At 39.9% G+C, this 17,519-nt stretch overlaps 1 protein-coding gene across 2 annotated transcripts in view; it reads right to left on the reverse strand.

The window, feature by feature from the left end:
* Window positions 1-139: 139 nt before the first annotated feature.
* The window catches only part of akap12b (A kinase (PRKA) anchor protein 12b), a 53,053-nt gene continuing 35,673 nt past the window's right edge, over window positions 140-17,519 (reverse strand). The window contains exons 1-3 of one of the 2 annotated variants that reach the window (XM_038281645.1): window positions 9,942-10,167; window positions 3,063-7,064; window positions 140-2,121 (exon numbers count right to left, since the gene is read on the reverse strand). In XM_038281645.1, coding sequence (XP_038137573.1) covers window positions 3,067-7,064; window positions 9,942-9,966 — 4,023 coding nt within the window. In that variant the 5' untranslated portion in view covers window positions 9,967-10,167 and the 3' untranslated portion in view covers window positions 140-2,121; window positions 3,063-3,066. Of the gene's footprint in view, window positions 2,122-3,062; window positions 7,065-9,941; window positions 10,168-17,519 lie in introns of those variants that run through there. The other variant, XM_038281644.1, reaches the window with a different exon arrangement.

The following is a 17,519-nucleotide window of genomic DNA, read 5'->3' on the forward strand; positions in this document are numbered from 1 at the left end:
CATAAGAAAGATTTTTTTGTCTTTATAGTACATAACCTGCCGCTTGGGCAACTTGGAGTGTCTAAGTGAGTAAAAGAAAATCTGTGCTATTATCAAATAATCAAAAAAAGATGTAATTGAAGAAGCAACAGAGAATCCACACATTTTGTTTAACTTTATTGAACGAAATATAGACACATTTCTGAATCCTCACTATCAACAGCTGGGAAAATATAAAACAACCATGCTACATGAAAGGTTTGCTAAACGGCTGAAGGTTATTTGTTAATATTTTTCTTACAGCAATATTTAAGTACACACAGGAGGTAATCTGTACAAATGTTATTGGGTTCACAGTTATTGTGGGTTACAAACAGGAAGGCTTAAGGAGGGTTGTGGGGCTCTAAATAATTAGCTTTTACAACAAATGCAAGTCTTTAGTTCTCTAGCTTTATCTAATTATATTTCATTTTTTTAATATAAAGCAATATAGCTCTTTTACCCTCCCATGAGAGGGCACCTACATTAGGTTATAAATGTTCACAATCTTTACTTAAAGCTAAAAGAAAAGGAAATGCTTTAGTGCTGCTAGCTGATATAAACCATGAATCAATAGTCTGATTATAAAAGCACCTCTATGTGACTGACGCGGAACCTTTTTTTCTCACTTTAATGGGAAATTCAACCGCTTTGGTGGCAAAACGTAGTCGCTAGATATTTCTAAAAGCTTCCTTTTCCAACTAAAAACCAATGCCTGAATCAAAGCAGCAGTGTGGATTCTTTGGGAAGCTAATTGGATGCAACTGGTGTCCCGGTCCTGTGATCGATGGAAACGCCACAGCTCCTTTATTAATCCTAACTCAATTTGGCTTTCAGATTAATGGAAAAATAGAGCTTTTGTATTTATTTCTGGTACCATGAAGTTTGTTTATGTGAATCTCAGTCATCCCCCGCCCGGTTTGTGCTCCCCCACCCCCTTGTGCCAGCTTTAATAAACCTGAGCAATGACGTCTGGTCAAGAAGGACTAGCTTTCCATCAACCTGAGGCTAGCAAACTTAGAATTAAAGGATGTATATTTGTGTGGTTCTCTTATTAGCGAAAGCAGAGATGAAGAGAAAGTGGAAAAAACTGCCAATAAGTGGAGATTAGAGACCATAAACATGTTTGGTGTTTTTTTTTTTTTTTAATGGTCTACCCAGTGTTAAATACTGGCTTGTATATTCTTTGTAACACAGCAAATACTTCTGCAACATAAGTAGCTTAAAGTGTTGTCATAGTATTTTATTTTTACATATATCAATGTGTGACAATGTCTTTTCACAGTATATCAGGCAGTGAATTTTTCTTATCTACATGAATCTCATGAAATATTAAGTCGGGATGCAGAGTGAAGCACACATTGTCAGCAATTCAAGAGTGTGATGCATTTCTGCCAGTTATTATTGCAATCTCTGCTCCATCTGTGGAATTACACATGTACCATGACCGAGTTACCTAAAAATCCCTAAAATAATTGTCTTTATATGAAACCTTTTTGAACGTATATAATCTTAATGAGTCCAAACGCAATTTATAAGAAAATGTGTCTGAGTCCAGTTTAAAACGTAAAACCTGCTGCATGACAGCAGATTGTGGTCTCCTTATAATAGACAAAACAAAATAAGTAAAATAAAAAGATGTATGGTGTGACTGAATGAATAATCAAGATATAAATACAATATACATGATAGTAATTACCCATCTTTTCAACTTCTCACACTACCTCAGTCTTGCCACTATACACATAAAGATTCACACACTCCTGCGTACAAAAATGCACACACTTCCACTCTACCAGGCAAGGGCAATGGAAAGTCATTGAAGGAACACAGGTGTGATAACAAGCCAAACAGGATGCTTCTGGGGGATGGGGACATGCACTAAGGTGGGCCGTCACGGCGCTGTGACAGGGCTGCTGGGGGCGAGTCGGAGGACAGGTGGCAGGAAAAAGTGGAGGAGCTGTTTCTCAGTCTCTCTAGGCAGAATGGACGGCGTTCAGGTCAGTGTGTGTCACCACAGAGCATCCTTCGTCATTTTATCTTTCTCTCACACTTCCTGGTACTGACTGGTGTGTCTCCCAGGTAACGGTGCTGCATCTTCAGCTGTGAAGGAGACAGAAAAAAGATCATTTTAGGATATAAGAAGCATTTATTAAATAACCTGTAGAGGAGTTTTTTTCTTTTGTATTGGAAATCAAAGCAGATTTCTAATGTATTAATAACATCAAGGCGATTTGAGCCCCACCGTTTTATGGACCTTAAAGCATCAATACTTTTTTTAACACAAGAAATCATTGAGGAGGCACTTCCTGTGTGAAACCTGTAATGCAGAGCTTGAACTGAATTTCTGATCAGCATTAATGCCTTAAAAAGTGGTGTAAAAACATGAATATTTCATACTTTTTGACTGTATATTCAGTAAAATTAATTTTAATGTGATCCGTGTGACAAAATCTTCTGCTTTTATCAAAGGAAGACATGCACATTTTAAATGTTGGATTCTATTTCTCAACACTTAAATAGCATGACTGGATACCTAAAGGAAAGTAAGCCATACCACTCACTGTACTGGAGGTATAAAGTCTTAATGTAGTCAGGGCTGGACAAAGACAAATAACTTCTGTTCTTTGAAAGTCTGTAATCGAATCCTACAAATGCGAACTTCGACATGGTTTCTTGACTCCATGCTGAGCCGGTGATGGAGGAAAAATGGGGGGGAGGCTAGAGGAATCATAATCAGCCTTTCAGCACAAGTTCATCTCCCCCTCACAAACACCGCTTCCCCTTAAGATCCAAGACTACAAAGAGGAGGGTCAATGGTGGCATTCCTTCTTTGATATCAAAGGTACCACGGTTACTCAAAGCCTGAACAAAAGCTTTTTCATCTGGTTGGTGTGCAAATCCCCCCATACTCCTGTAAATGTATGACGCCCCCCAGATTAAAAAAAAAAAGAAAAACTGTGAGAAAACCAGCAAAGATGCCTGCTTTGTTTTCCAACATAAAATGAAAAGGGATATACTGTATGCCATAAGTCAAGTTTTACCTGCTCATGATGCAGCTGTGATCTCTGTGGACACCGGCTCGATCTCCTTCACAGCTTCCTCAATCACCTCGATCACTTGCGCCATCACCTCTGCACTCTTTCCTGATGCTTTTTGCTCCAGTTGGCTTTCGTCTGTGTCCGCTGGTTGACTGGCAGCAGCAGCTTCATTGAACTCCTGGGGTTCTTCCGTCAGTTTTGGGAGTTTGTTTTGTCTTGATGGATTCTCAGCTGTTGCGCTGGTGTTTGAACTGTCACCGTCAAGCATTACCACCGTTTCTACATTCATGGGCTGCTCTTCTACCTCTTGAGCCGATTGCAGGACCACCTGTGTTGGCATGAGGATCTTAACCTCCTTCTTGTTTTCCACCTCGGAGGGTCCATTCACCTCTCCATCCTGATCATTTTTGCTTTTTTTCTCCTCAGTATCTTCCTCTTTGATTTCTGTTACTTCTTCCTCAATGACAACATCTTCACTTACTTGTACCTCCACAGCACTCTTTAAATCGTTTTTGGGTTTCTCTTCTTCGTTGTAGTCCTCTTCAATGGTTTTTGTCACCTCTATTGGGACGGACTCAATGATCTCCATGGCAACACATAAGGGCTGGGTTGGTTTTTGCAGTGGCCTCTCACAGATCTCAGGAACAGGGGTGTCTGTGATGACAACTTGGTCAGCTGAGACGTCAATCTCACTCTCTGTTGTGGCTGTTGCCTGGACTGGTGTTGGGATGGAGGCTGTTGGTGTTTTGGGCTGAGGCGTATCTTCTAAAACTTTATCTACCGCCTCCTTGATGACAGCCTCTGCAATGACCGCACTCTGGGTCTCAATCTCTTGTTTAACATCTTTTTTACTCTCATTTCCGGAGACAAGAACCACTGTCTCAGTGATAACAGCTCTGTCATCATTTGACACAGCGTTAGGGACAGCTATTTCAGCCCCCTCTATGGTGGTGTTCTCCTCAGCCACAGTGGCAATCACCTGTTCTACGTCCACTGCACCCTCTTTGGACTCTATAGTGACCTCAGAGACTTCTACACTCTGGATGCACACAGCGATTTCAGGAACTGGCTCTATGGCATTGACGGCAACAGTTTTAGGGGAGTTCTTAGTTTGCGTTGCTGGCTGAATGACCTCTGAGTTCTCAGTGCTGACAGCTCCAACTTTCTCAATCTCAGGTTCATAGCTCCGATTGGCAACTTCTATTTCTGCAACCTCACATAATTTGTCAGCAACAGGCTCAAGGTCCAGAGTTTGTACTTTGTTAACATGAGCCTGGATCAGCGGATCCTCTGACACAACAGCTTCTTGTGGTTCTAATGGCTTCTCCTCCACGGCTATCTCAACGTTAGCAGGATCAACAAAAAGGCCCAAGGCTTCTACAGTGGCCCCCACAGTCTGCTCAACAGCAACCTCAGCAATTTCCTTGGTTACTAGACCGGTGCAGAGAGCCACTGCCTCACCTTGTGCATGAGGCTCCAGGATAGTGTTGACAATGGGCTTGACGCTTTCTGTTTCTGGATGACACTCAATTTCTGCAGAAGCGTTTTCCAGTGGAACATCTTCTAGAGTCACAGATGTCTGGGAAGGGATTTCAGTGATTTGAACCTCAATAGCACTGATGACCTCTTCTGCACTCTGATGCCTGGGTCCCTGGGGAACAGGAGAGGTTGCTGCAGCTGGAGCAGGAGTAATGGGCTTCACCTCAGCAGTGGACAGTCTGCGTCCTGTCTGACCTTTAGGAGGAATAACCTGGTCTTCGATTTCGTCCTCTGTAATGTCAGTATCAACAGATTTGGGTGTAGCTGCATTTTCGGCCTCCTCTGGAATATCACTTAGCTGATCATGATGACCCTCTGCATCTTCGATGCTAGCTGGAATCCATGATGGCGATCGGTCCTCAGCTAACACTTTACTCTGGGCTGTAGCTGCCTCTTCCTGTGTCTCCTGTGTTGTTTCAACTTGTTCGTCAAACTCCGAAAGAGGAACAACAGCTGGGGTTTCAGAGTCCTCTTCACCTGAGCCCTGCTCTGCAGACACCTCCTTTTCTATTACCTTCTTCTTGCGTCCAGCAAAGAACTTTCTTAAGGAGAAAGAGGACTCTTCTTTTAGTGTTTCAGTGTCTTGGTCAGCAGCCCCATCTGGTTTCTCCTCACTCTTGGGCTTGTTTTTTGACATAACAAAGCGTTTCAGGGTGCCCCAAGGGGACTCTCTCACAGGAGGGGCACTGACTGGCTCAGGTGCAGGAGCTACTTCTTCATTTTCAGGATTCTGGGCAGTAGGAGCGTCTTCCTCTTTTTTCTCCTCTTCTTTTCCTTCTTCTTCTGCTGTTTCTGCTCCTATGGTCTCCTCTTCAGCTTTGGTTTCCTCATCATCTGAGTCAGAAGTCTTCCTCGTTCTTTTTTTGGGTCCACCCATACACATCAGTGCTTCCCAGGAGTGAGAGGTGTCCATTTTCTTTTTTGTCTCCTCAGTGCTACTCGTCAATTTCTCTGTGTTTTCCGTTTTTGGCTCTTCCTCAGAGGTCTTGTCTTCCTTCTTCTTTTCCTCGTCGATGCTCTTTTCTGCCAGTGGGGCACTCTCAGATAAGGACAATGTGGCAGACTTAGTTATTTTGTCATTTGTGCCTTCATCTTCACTATCAGAAGACCTTTTAGCATACTTTTTGGGTGTTACTAGTTTTCTAAAGGAGGAGATAACACTATCCTTTTTCTTCTCACCATCAGAAGACAACTCCCCTTCAGCTTCTTGACTAGACTCAAGCTGATTTGTCTCTCCAGCAACAGCATGCTCTCCTGATGCCTCGGGAGATGAGGGACCGCTGTCAACTTTAGCAGCCTCCTCACACTCGGCAGATGATGGAGGATGATCCACAGGCTGCTCCCCAGAATCAGTGAGTTTTGACTCAGACTCTTTCTTGCTCTTTTGCCTCTTCGTTGAGAGTTTCTTCAAGCCAGCTCCAGTAAAAAGCTTCTTTAGGGGGCTGCCATGGGGCTTTGACTTCTCCTGAGATGACTGTAGCTCAGTCTCAGTACTTGCCTCCGCTGAAACCTTCTCTTCAACACTTGATTCAGCCTGTTGGTCTTCTTCCTTGCTCACATCAGTAGTTGTGTCAGTAGGAGATTTAACCTCTGCAGTAGCATCTGATTTTGCCTCCTCTTGTGTGCTTGTTGCTTCTTCTCGGGACTCAGGCACAGATTTTTCCTCTACTTGAATCTCTGGTTTCTCCTCTTTAGTTTCCTGCTCTGTTACAACATTCTCCTCTTTGGTTTCCTCCTCAGACACAACATTCTCCTCCTTTGCGGCCTCCTCTGACACATCTTTCACCTCCTTATCCTCTGCAGTGGATTCTTCGGTTTTACCTGATTCATTTTTTTCAGCAGCCTCCTTTTCTTCCTCTTCTTTCGTCTTCTTGATGCTGGATTTCTTCCTGAGGTTTGAGAAGAGTCCCACGAAGAAAAGCTTTCTGAAAGGGGACATACCAGTCTCCTTGGGTGGAGGTGTGGTCTCTGCTTCTTTCTCAGCTTGTTCCACCTTGACTTCTTCGTTAACAGCATCTGCAGCATCGCCTTCAGACTGACCATCAGCAGATTCCTCTTTAGTTTTATCTCCCTCGGCGGAAGATGTTTCGGTCTGGTTTTCTTCAGCTGGAGTTTTCTCTTCTGCTGCCTTCCCATCTTGTGTAGGCTCTTCGGTAGAGCTGACCTCTTCTCCCTCTTTATCTTTAACCGTCAGCAGCGGCACAGGGTCTGTCTCATCACTTTTGTCCTTCTTGACTGTGAATTTCAAACCCACAATGGTGAAAATCTTCTTAAAGCCGACCTCCTCAGCATCATCTGTCTTTTCCTGGGCTTCCTTCTCTTCAATGGCGGAAATATCATTCTCAGTGGGTGACTCTTTATCCATCTTTTCGCAGTTTATGTGAGGAGTCCCTTCGACTGGTGCAGTTTCTGTACTTTCTGGAGCCTCTTCCTTCTGAGCCAGGGACACACCATCTGGCTGGCCAACTGAAAGGAAAAACAAAATAAAGAGCTTTCTGTAAGACATTGATCACATTTCTCTATTTAGTTTATTACTTGACTCTGTGTGCACTTTTGTGTGGTAGAAAGTTTCCTAATGACATCCCCATGATGCTCATATAAAACTATCATCAGTAACCTTTATTTAATGAGGAAATCAAATCTCTTGCAGATTCTGAATAATTTACTCTATATTTTATATAAAGCCTTAAATAATAAGGTATTTGTTCAGCACCTGACCCCCTGGCGAGGTACTAAAAAAGGTTAACTGAAAATAGTTTGTCGTAATTACTTATGATGCGCTAATGGGAAGGAGCATAAGAGTATTAATACAGATAAATAATTCACATACATACTTAAAAATGACACACTAATGCAGTCTTTAAGATTTCTATGCCAGTAAAATGTGTTTGAGCTTGGCTGCTATGCTTTTAAAGTCCAGACAGACACTTATCTCACTGTAAGCATTCCTCAGCAGTTAAACACACGTTGGTCAAATGTTGCAATAATAGCTGAGATAGCAGATGTAAACCACACATTCGAAATGTCAGTCTGTTAGTGTTTTGACAAATGTAGGCGTTCGCAGAGGGGAAGAACAGCCTCCTCAGATCTTACTACAGTCTGGGAAATTTCACATCTAAAATCCCTGGGGTCTCTAAAAAACCCCAGAATGATTTATGCTTAAGGCATCAGGTTACAGGATTACACACAGAGCAAGTTAGCTGCTGTTTAACCCAAGCTCACCGTGGGAACTAATCTGCCACTTAACAGTGAGGCTAGCATACCGTAAGTATTAAATTAGCTGTTGCCCCCTAATATAATTGCAAAAATTATATTAGATCAACTTAAACAGGATTATCTTTTCATGATTTTCTCATAAGAACTAATCTTTTCTGGTTTAAATCTCTGTAATTGAGACGATGTTCCACAAAATCTGCATCAACCTACATCCTTTTTACTTAATTACAGGGATAGACTATTTTCTAAGAATGTTTCAGATCATTTTTGTTTGATTGAACAACAGAATATCCTAACTTGGGTTTTTTTTTTTTTATCCTGACTCAGTATTTCAGATTTTCCCTCTTAATCTTTTTCATTAAAATGAAAATCCAATGTGTAAAAGACACGCCCGCCTCTTGTGCTCAGATTTGCCTCGAGAGGAATGCCAATTATTCTGCTGACCCCAGCTTAAAATGTTTATGTGATATGAAGTTTAAGTTTAAATGTTTTCTGAGAATTTGTTGGTTTACTTTGAGTTAAACTGTTTCTTGCCTCTGCCTATGTCCCATTGAAATCAAACAATGCTAGACAACCCCCCTCCCTTTTATACCCCTCCTTAAAATAAGTCCCAGTCCCCTTGACCCAAATTCCACCACAGCAGGATGGATGGGGTCCCACCCCCCCTCCTCAAACCAGACACAAGCATACAAAAACACAATAGCCTCCAAGCCCTCCCTGGCCCCAGGAAAATAAAGGAAGGGGGCTGGTCAACCTTTCCGTTATCAAACTTGGCCACAGCTTAGGTTTAAATGTTGAGTTTGGCAACTTTACTAAAGTAGTGAATTTGGAGGATTTAATAACGACAACATAGCTTGTGCAGCTATTTCTCTCTCAGGGAGAGCATTTTTAGGTTATTTAGTCATAGCTTTACTGTTACGCTGCAAAGATTTTGCAAAAAAACCCCAAAAAAAACATATGAATCTCATCTAAGTTCATACATTCACACCCTTCCCTCTGTTTTCAATTAGTTTCCAGAACATAGAAGTGTTTGCAAAAGAGGGGGGGGTTTACACTGTAAGCAAAACTGCCAGACCACTTCTTTGGGTTTCTATACGGTCAATAAAACAGGAACCACACTGATTTACAGACTACTGGCCTCTTCTCCATCTTTTTGATCTTCCTGCTCGACCAACCGTGAAAGTCCCCAGATTGTAAATATTTGGAAGAGGGGGAGGAGGAGGAAGAGCAAATGTGAAGGTATCTAGGTACGGAAACGACTGCTGGGTGAGCGCAGGGATGAGGTATTTAGGATGCTTGTCTCAGATAGAGACAGGCTCTCCTCCAGTCTGACCTGAACTGATGCTACCTTTCAGTTGGGGCCGTGGCAGGATCAGTTCTAGCCCACCTTTATCTGAGACTAAGAGGCAACTATTGTTTCAAGAGAGTGTATACAAGTACTTTTAAAACAAAAGAATTCAGTTAAAAACAGGGCAAGGAGACTCCATCACCCTCCCCCCTAAACAGAGACGATACTCAGCAACACCCCCCCATCCCCCCAATACACAGACATTTCAAAGGTGTGGTCAGAGCATCTCTGCTTGAGCAGAGGGGGAGGATATCAACAGTTAAAGCCCACTCAGATCGTCCAACATTCTGCTAAATCAGCCACTTTCTAATGTATTGTGATGCAGTCCTGCTCACTTTAAATAACCCCACTGAGATTAGACATATTAAACCTAGGAAATAGTCCACACTTTATTCTAGTCACCCCAATCTCGCCCTAGATCCCTTCTGAGAGTCAGACTCTTGTTGTTGTCCCACAGAAATGTTTTCAAGGGACTTTTACTGACTCAAGATAATAACCTTTTAAGCTTATCCGAAGGAAATATACTGTCAGAGTTAGGCAAAACTGATTTTTTTTTACAAGAAAATGTTCTCCAGTGGCCTAGACACGTTCTCCAACTGAAATCACTCATCCATGCCACAACATCCAGAAAGCACAATAAAAAATAACCACGCCCTCGACACAACAATCCTTTTGGCATCATTCACTTACATGAGGAAAACTCACTTAAACAAGTTTCTGCAGTATTGGTGTCCAGTGAATGAACACAGATCTATGGCATAAACAGATATGGCTCTTACCTGTTAAAGTGATTGTTCCAAGCATTGGAGAAGCCAGAAAAAATGCAACAAATGAAAGAAACTAATATTTCAAATTAGAAAAAAATATTCAAGAGTAAGCCCTAGATGTTTGCTGTTGACCTTCCCTTCTACACGCTGTAAAAGTTTCCTTCTTTATAAGTTTGTCTGAGGGCTTCTTCTTCTTCTTTCAGTGCTCCTCAGTCACTCAGCAGAATGAAGTGAACAGAGGTCTCCACACACATTTCAACAGACTGACACACATGTCACGATTAGGACCACCCCTGCCTCCCCTTTTTCTTCCCACCACCCATTGCCTTCAGCTGTTTGAATGAACACCCCTCCAACACACACACCCACACACACCCTCCATCCTCCTCCTCCTTTTCCTCTCCGTGTCCCCAGACCTCATCGTCCATCAACGATCACTGAAACACAGCATGTGAAGTTTCATTTAAAGTCTTTTCCTCACTTCTGAGAATATAAAAGCATCAATGATGTGTAAAAACCGAAAAAAAAACTGAAAAGTACGGCATGATACTTTTTATTTAATCCCTCCCAGTAAGTCAGTTCTAGAACTATTGTTTCCTGTGCTTACAGTTGCAAGTATTTTAGGGTAAGCCTCCAGCAAGTTTTCACATCTAGAGATACTTCTTTGTAATAATAATAATAATAATTAAAAAAAAAAATATATATATATATATATATCAAGCTCAGTCAAGTTCGATAAAAATAAACTTTTGGTAGAACAGCTGATGAATTTTACATTGCGACTTTGACTGGGCCATTTCAGCACATTAAAATGATTTGATCTAAAGTAGTACATATTATCTCCAGGTTACTTGGTTAAACATTGATGTTTTAAAGCCTTTATTCCTGTTAATTGTGATGTTTTTCCACTGACAGCTAATGAAAATATGACATATTAAGATTAAAATACACATACACAATAGAAAATGATCTAAAAAAATCTGAGCTGAACAAAGAGCATGTTGATTACCTGGTAAGAGGTTTTAATTTCAGAAGATAACAAGCCTCCTTTTTCCACACATATTGTAGTTTATTAAATACTTATACTTAAAATGTCTGTGGAACAAAGTGAAAGTCCTTTTTTATGTGCACAAACTGGACAACAAAAACAGATTCTGCTTCTTGTTACCTAAGGTAGAAACTTAACCTAACTCCACAGCATGATGCTGCCACCACCATGTTTTACCCGGGTGGCAAAGTGTGAAGAAAATTGTATTGTTTCATTTTACAGTTAAATTCTCTCTTGCGACACCTTAATTCCTAAAATGAGTCATTTAAATGTTACATCCTCGGGATTTTTGGTAGAAAAAAAGTTTTAAAGAAGCTGTTTTTTTTAGGGGTGGAGGGTTAAATCTAATTTGACCATAATTCTATTTGAAAAGGAAGAAAAAAGTCATCCTTAATACACGCGATATCTATCCTTTAAAAGGAGGCATCTAGCCATGTATATCATGGTGCATGTCAAAAGCAGTGTAGGAATGCAGATTGAGGTAACCCAGAGACAACTTCACCGCTTTATATGAACATTAATCTCCCAGCTGCTTTCCTTTGAGGTTCTAAACACTAATAAAAGCACAGGAGAACGTATCCCTTAACATTATTGTTCATATCCAGACCCTAAACCCAAATCGTGAACTGGGAGTGTCGCCAAGTCCCTACACGACCCCTGCTGTGAGAACGTTAATAGGGCCCCTCTCAATTGCTCCAATGCAGACATGTTTAACACAGCTTTTGTCTGCAGGGGGAGAGAGACCAGCAAGAATGCAGATAATTCCTCAGGTAAATACCAACATAATCACCTCTGTCACACGTCTGCATTGTCCTGCAGGAATGTGTGAATTCCATCCAGAGAGGTCCCAACCAAGTGATACCAGCAGAAGTGGAGAAGTCTGAAAATCTGTAAGCATCCTCCCCCGCTTGATGAAGAATCTGCTCCAGATTTTTGCAACTGTTCTGATTAATGCCTTTTTTAAATCCGGCGTATCATCATGTGCAATTTATTAGATCTGTTTGTCTGTCCTGCAAAGATTGCCTGCAAATAGTTCCGTCGGAAAAGTCAGAGAGTGAGACAAAAATATAAGAGCTGTGTGGATATTTGTGTGCGTAGCATTTATGGGGTGGAAGTAGCAAATCTAATAAGGTATCATATTGGAGAGAAAATTTCAGTGGATAACAAAATTATTGTTTATAACATTAAATGGAACAGCCTTGAGATGCTGCTGTTTGAAGCATCCTCTCTCCAGCCTTGGTAATGGAGTTGCATGTGCTCAGTCATAGGGATATCATTCTTTTCCAGCTATGGATTAACAAGTTTTAGTGAGGTAAAAGTCAGAACTTGCAGGACTCTTTTAATCTCATCATCCGTTTTAATTATATGACATCGGTGAGACTTTCTGGGATGGCAGTGACTCATCTGGGGGTATGTCACTATCTGTACTCTGCTACATAACAGCATCTACGGTGCATTATGCTGAGTGGACAGTGAGTCAGGCTGATGGGAATTTAAGGAGTAAAACCAACCCACATTTCCCTTTTCCCTCCAAACTTCCTTCATGTGACTCACCCACACAACAGTCACATTCCTGGACTTCCATACATACTGACACATTTTTATTTGGACTGACGCATGCAGAGGGAAGCTGCAAACAATTTTTTTATAATGCACACTTTAGTAATTTAATTGTTTTTAAACAGACACCAATACAGGCACACTGTAAATACATAGAACACCACACCGAGCATAATTTTATTGTATATTAAAGTATATTAAGGTACAGTCAGCCAGTTGGGAAAGGCAGACCAAGTACAGTCACATTGATGAGCTTATCGAGAACACCATAAGTGACCATCTCATAGGATGCTAGTTTGATCATCGTTGTCAACCATTCCTCATAAGATTGTGTCATGATTCAGCGCTTTTTGGTTCTGTTTAAGTTTTCTTTTTGAGTTTTCAGTTATACTTTGATTAATGTCTTTCTGAATCTTCTAGTTTATTGGTTTCATTTCCATTTTGTCTTATTCTAGTTGTTTTTGGTTATATTTTTTGAATTCTTATGCATTTCTTGTTTATCCTCTGTTGCCCTCTTGTGTCATTCTCCTCCCTAGCTCCCTTCTAGATTCCTATGTCCACACCTGGTCCCAGTCTACTAATTAGCCTGGTCCTTGTTCAGTCTCCCATTTATACACCTCATGTTCAGTCACTGTTTGCTGTTCCTCATTGTTTCCTAGCTTTTCATATGTGTTTCCCCAAATGTCTCCTAGCTTTAGGTTTTCTGTATTTGTTATTTTTGTTTGTTTTTTTTCCCCTCAATTACCACTTTTTGGACATTAAAACTGCAAGATCTCACTTCAGCTTCCATTTCTGCATTTGGGTCCTCCAAAACCTCCACCCAACCTGACAAGTGGATGTTGTTTTTTCTATTGTGAAAGCGAGTATTATCCAGTTTATTTCAAAGGATGAAATGTATGAGTCCAGAAGTTCTGTGGAAAGTTTAGCAGAAAGGATTAATCTCTTTTTGGTATTGTAAAAATGATGTCCTTAATATTTTTCCACCAGTCCTGATCCACCATGATTGTTATATCTAAAAACAGTTTCCATTTATGGAGCTGTTGGGTTCAACACCATCTGTGGATTATCTTAAACTAGATAAATCTGCAACTAATTTATAAATATGTAAAAATGATTCCCAGTCATCTTGAGATATGTCCAAAGCCAAATTGTTAGCCAAGTGTTTTTTATTTTTATTTTGGAAAATGGATCAGTCAACAGATCAAGTAGCAATTTCTTTAGATGCAGAGTTTAGAGATAGTCTCTTTACAGAGTAACTGATTTGTGGAGGAACAAGTTTTCTTCTTTTTTTTTTTGCATATCATCAAAAATGGTAATAAAATGTATATGGAATCTTCCTGCTGTAAAGTGCACCGTCTATATCCTTATCCTTAAAGATACAAGCATGCTTAACATTATTAGTGAATTTTTCTTTTCTTTTTCCACTCTGCCAATTATTGTCTCATCAACTGAAACCCTGCAGAAGAAAAGTATCCCACAGTATGATGGCACCATGTTTTACTAACTCCCAGCTTTCCACAGCATATTGTGTTCTTTATTTAGGACAAAAAATAATGTTTATCATCTCATCTGACCAGAGAACCTTTTAACACCAGCTTTAGATATTGTTTTTTAACCTTTAAATAGGTGGGAATACTTCTGCTACATGCCTGTTTAAATTCCCAGCCATCTAAGCAGTTGCTACATAAAATGTTGATGAATCATTGAGTCAACAAAATCATGAACATAAAGGAAGACCCAAACTGGAACAAAAGACGTTTTAATTCAGTTTAGTTTTCCTCTTTTCTTTTTTGTAATTTCAACAATTTAATAACCTATTTAACATTAGGGCCTTCTTATAGGCCCAGTCATTACAAAGATTCTGAGATTAGAATGCTAAAAATATCTTTATGTTAACCTTAGGGGTCAAATAAAGGCTAGAATAGTTTATTTTTTGCCTTTGTTCATGTGATTACTACAGTCATGGTTCTCAAGCTGTGATCCATCAAGCCAACAACTGTTGGGCTTTTTATAGTCACACTCAGTAAATACAAAGAATCTAACTGAAATGAACAGTGAATGAAGGTCACAGAGCTAAAGAGTTTGTCTTTGCTTCTAACTGAAAATATTTGAAAGGGATGAGCAGCAAATGTATCCGAAACTACAATCTGAGGCAGATTATTGTAAAAAAAAAAAAGTGCTGATGGCTGGTAAGGCTGCCCTGCATTTACCTCCGATCTGTGGAAATCATCGAACCCCCACCTCACCAATTTTCTAGTTGCAAGTTGAAAAACCTGTAGGATTTATTGTCCTTAAGAAATAGGCAAACTACTTTTAGTTATAAAAGCTGATAGTAGCTTAGGTCTATGCGTTATGCATGAGTTCAAATACTAAAGAAATATGAAAGAAAGTGGATATAATATGTGAAAGGCTTCAACCACACAGCTTTCACAGTGAAAGATTTCCATATGATGAAATAAAGTGGCTCTAAGAATAACAAAATGCAACCGTTTTTTTATTTTATTTATTTATTTTACAGAGCCATTTAAGATGTAGTTCCAGCATAATCACCACTTAGACAAATGCTGGTGAAAAAATCCAAACAGACTAAGTCAGAAATAAATTTAAAAAAATAGCTTGTTGCTGCAACTACTTGTAGCTTTTAAAAACATGGCTGCCATTCGAGCTTTCGAGGTCAGGGTTGTTTGAGAAACATCTTTCAGTCCTTATAGTGTGTTCAGGGGGCCTTCCTTTTTTGTTTTCTTTAGAACATTTACCAAAGTAAAAAAAGTGAAACAAAATCTTTTTCCTCCTTTGATAAATCTAAACCAGAGTATAACCTCAAAGTCTGCTTGTAGTGTTGTTTGGTAGCTCAGTTGATAGATACTATTATGTTGGGGGGAAAAAAGTTGACAAAAGCGTGTTCATTTAAAATTCCAAGGTGAAATTTACCTACACAGAAAAAAAGGAACAATAATATATTAGAAACTAACAAATAAACTTTACAGGACAACAAGCAGAGATCTGAGTACCAAAGAAATGTTTCTTCTCCGACTTTTAGCAGAAAAAAAAATGCTGCTGTGATTAGATCAATCCGTCCATCCAAACGGCACATTTTGTGACTTAACTTCAACACTAAGCTGAGTTGTTGGTAGTTGACGCCCCACATATCTTGCTAAATCAAAAACGTGCCTGAATTTAGGAATGTTTGAGGTGGGGTTTTAAGTGTTCAGGCAGGAAAGAGTTAGGGGGGGTTGGTGTGATGGGTGGAGGGGGCTCTTTTCTGGACAGCATAAAGGCGAATGACATCACCGGACAGCTTCGTAGACACCGCCTCTTACACTTCCAAGAATGGAGCAAGATGATGTTGAAATAATTGGAGGAAATGGAAACAGGGTGAAGGAGACCGGCTGAGATCAGAGAGATTTGTTTCATTGAGTAATTCTCCTTTCTTCTGGTTTTATCCTCTTCTGCTCCTTTCACTGTTTTATTTATTACCCTGTTTTAATCCTCTGTAATCCTCTTTCGCCACTTTCTTTTCATTTTGTCCCGCCTCTACTCCCTGATGCTGGCACAGCTGGAGCAATGCATGAAAAATGTTGGACAGGAAATGCAGTCGGTTCTTGACATCACCACTTCCTCTTCCTCCTGCTCATTTCCTACTGTTACAATCATGCACTGAACACAATTTCATTTAGTGGGAGTACATTACGTGATTTATCGTCACTGGACGAGGAGGCAGGTTGTGATGTCTAAGACTTATTTATTTATTGAGGCAAAACTATGGAAAAGAGAAGCTGCTGCTTCCATCAAACTGAATGGAAAACAAAAACACACAGTCCAACAGCAGACCTACATTAATTCACCAGAAGGGACAGTGTTTTGTTAGTTTTTTTGCATGTGGACAAATAAACAATGAATTACACACAAAAAGAACAGAACAAGAGTGCATTTTTTAATGTATTAAGTGAGCAACAAACGTGTAATTTCTAAATAATTGTTCACGTAGATTTTAAAGACGAAATATTAAATTGGTCTAAGGGACAGTTGTTGTGTCTCTTTTGTCAGATTTGGGATTACACTGCAAAAATTGTTTTAAAAAGTAAAAGTTTCTTGACATTAGTGTATTTGCCCTTAACTTGAGCAGGTAAATAAGAGCTGATCTGCCAAGGGAAGGAGGATTTGAACTCTTAAAACAAGATAATTAGATAAAAAAACACAATGGTTGTTCTTTTAACTATAAATGATCTTATTAGATCTGCAAATTATCTAACCTACCTGCTTATATCAAGGTAATACTCAGCTATTTCAAGAATAATTGACTTACATGAAAATCTTTGCAGTTTCTTTTTAAAACAGGGGCCATAACAGGGGCCAAGACCAATTCTACAGAGGGACTAGCCCCTGTTGGCCACCGTCTACAACCGTCCATGCCAGCAGCCCTTTCATTGAACCATGATCTACAGAAACTTGCCATCTGTTTCTGAGATCCTTACTTTCTTTCATTCTTGAGATATCTGCATCAGCAATCTGGCCTTCCAGTTGTTGTTAGACATCATCTTGTCTTTTAGTACTGGTGTTTGCAAATGGTAAAAAAAAAAAAAGGCCAAATACAATCTGCAGTTTGAAGATGTTCGGTTTTACAAAATAATTATATGATTTTTCTAAATTGACGCTGAGGGTTGGCCTTAAATAATTAGTTTCCAATTTCATCTAATCATAACCATTTTATCCATCCCTGAAAAGTTCAATAACAACAAAAAGTGTATGTCATGTTTGGTGTAAAAATGTAAAGATTTTTTGACACCAATTAAGAAATCATCAAATTTTATTAGCTAATATTTATTTCAGTATTGACCATGCAGTTAAAATGAAATCTAACTTGGAGTGTCAGAGTGGCCACTTCCCTGGTAATGAAGGGGAAAAAGGAGGGGTCAGCCACATTCTTGGTCCTTTCTCTAAAATCCTCCATGTGCCTGGGGGAGGTTAGGAGTTTAGGGTAG

The sequence above is a fragment of the Cyprinodon tularosa genome, unplaced genomic scaffold (assembly GCF_016077235.1).
Source record: "Cyprinodon tularosa strain WSP-4 unplaced genomic scaffold, ASM1607723v1 ctg173, whole genome shotgun sequence".
Classification (NCBI taxonomy): Eukaryota; Metazoa; Chordata; class Actinopteri; order Cyprinodontiformes; family Cyprinodontidae; genus Cyprinodon; species Cyprinodon tularosa.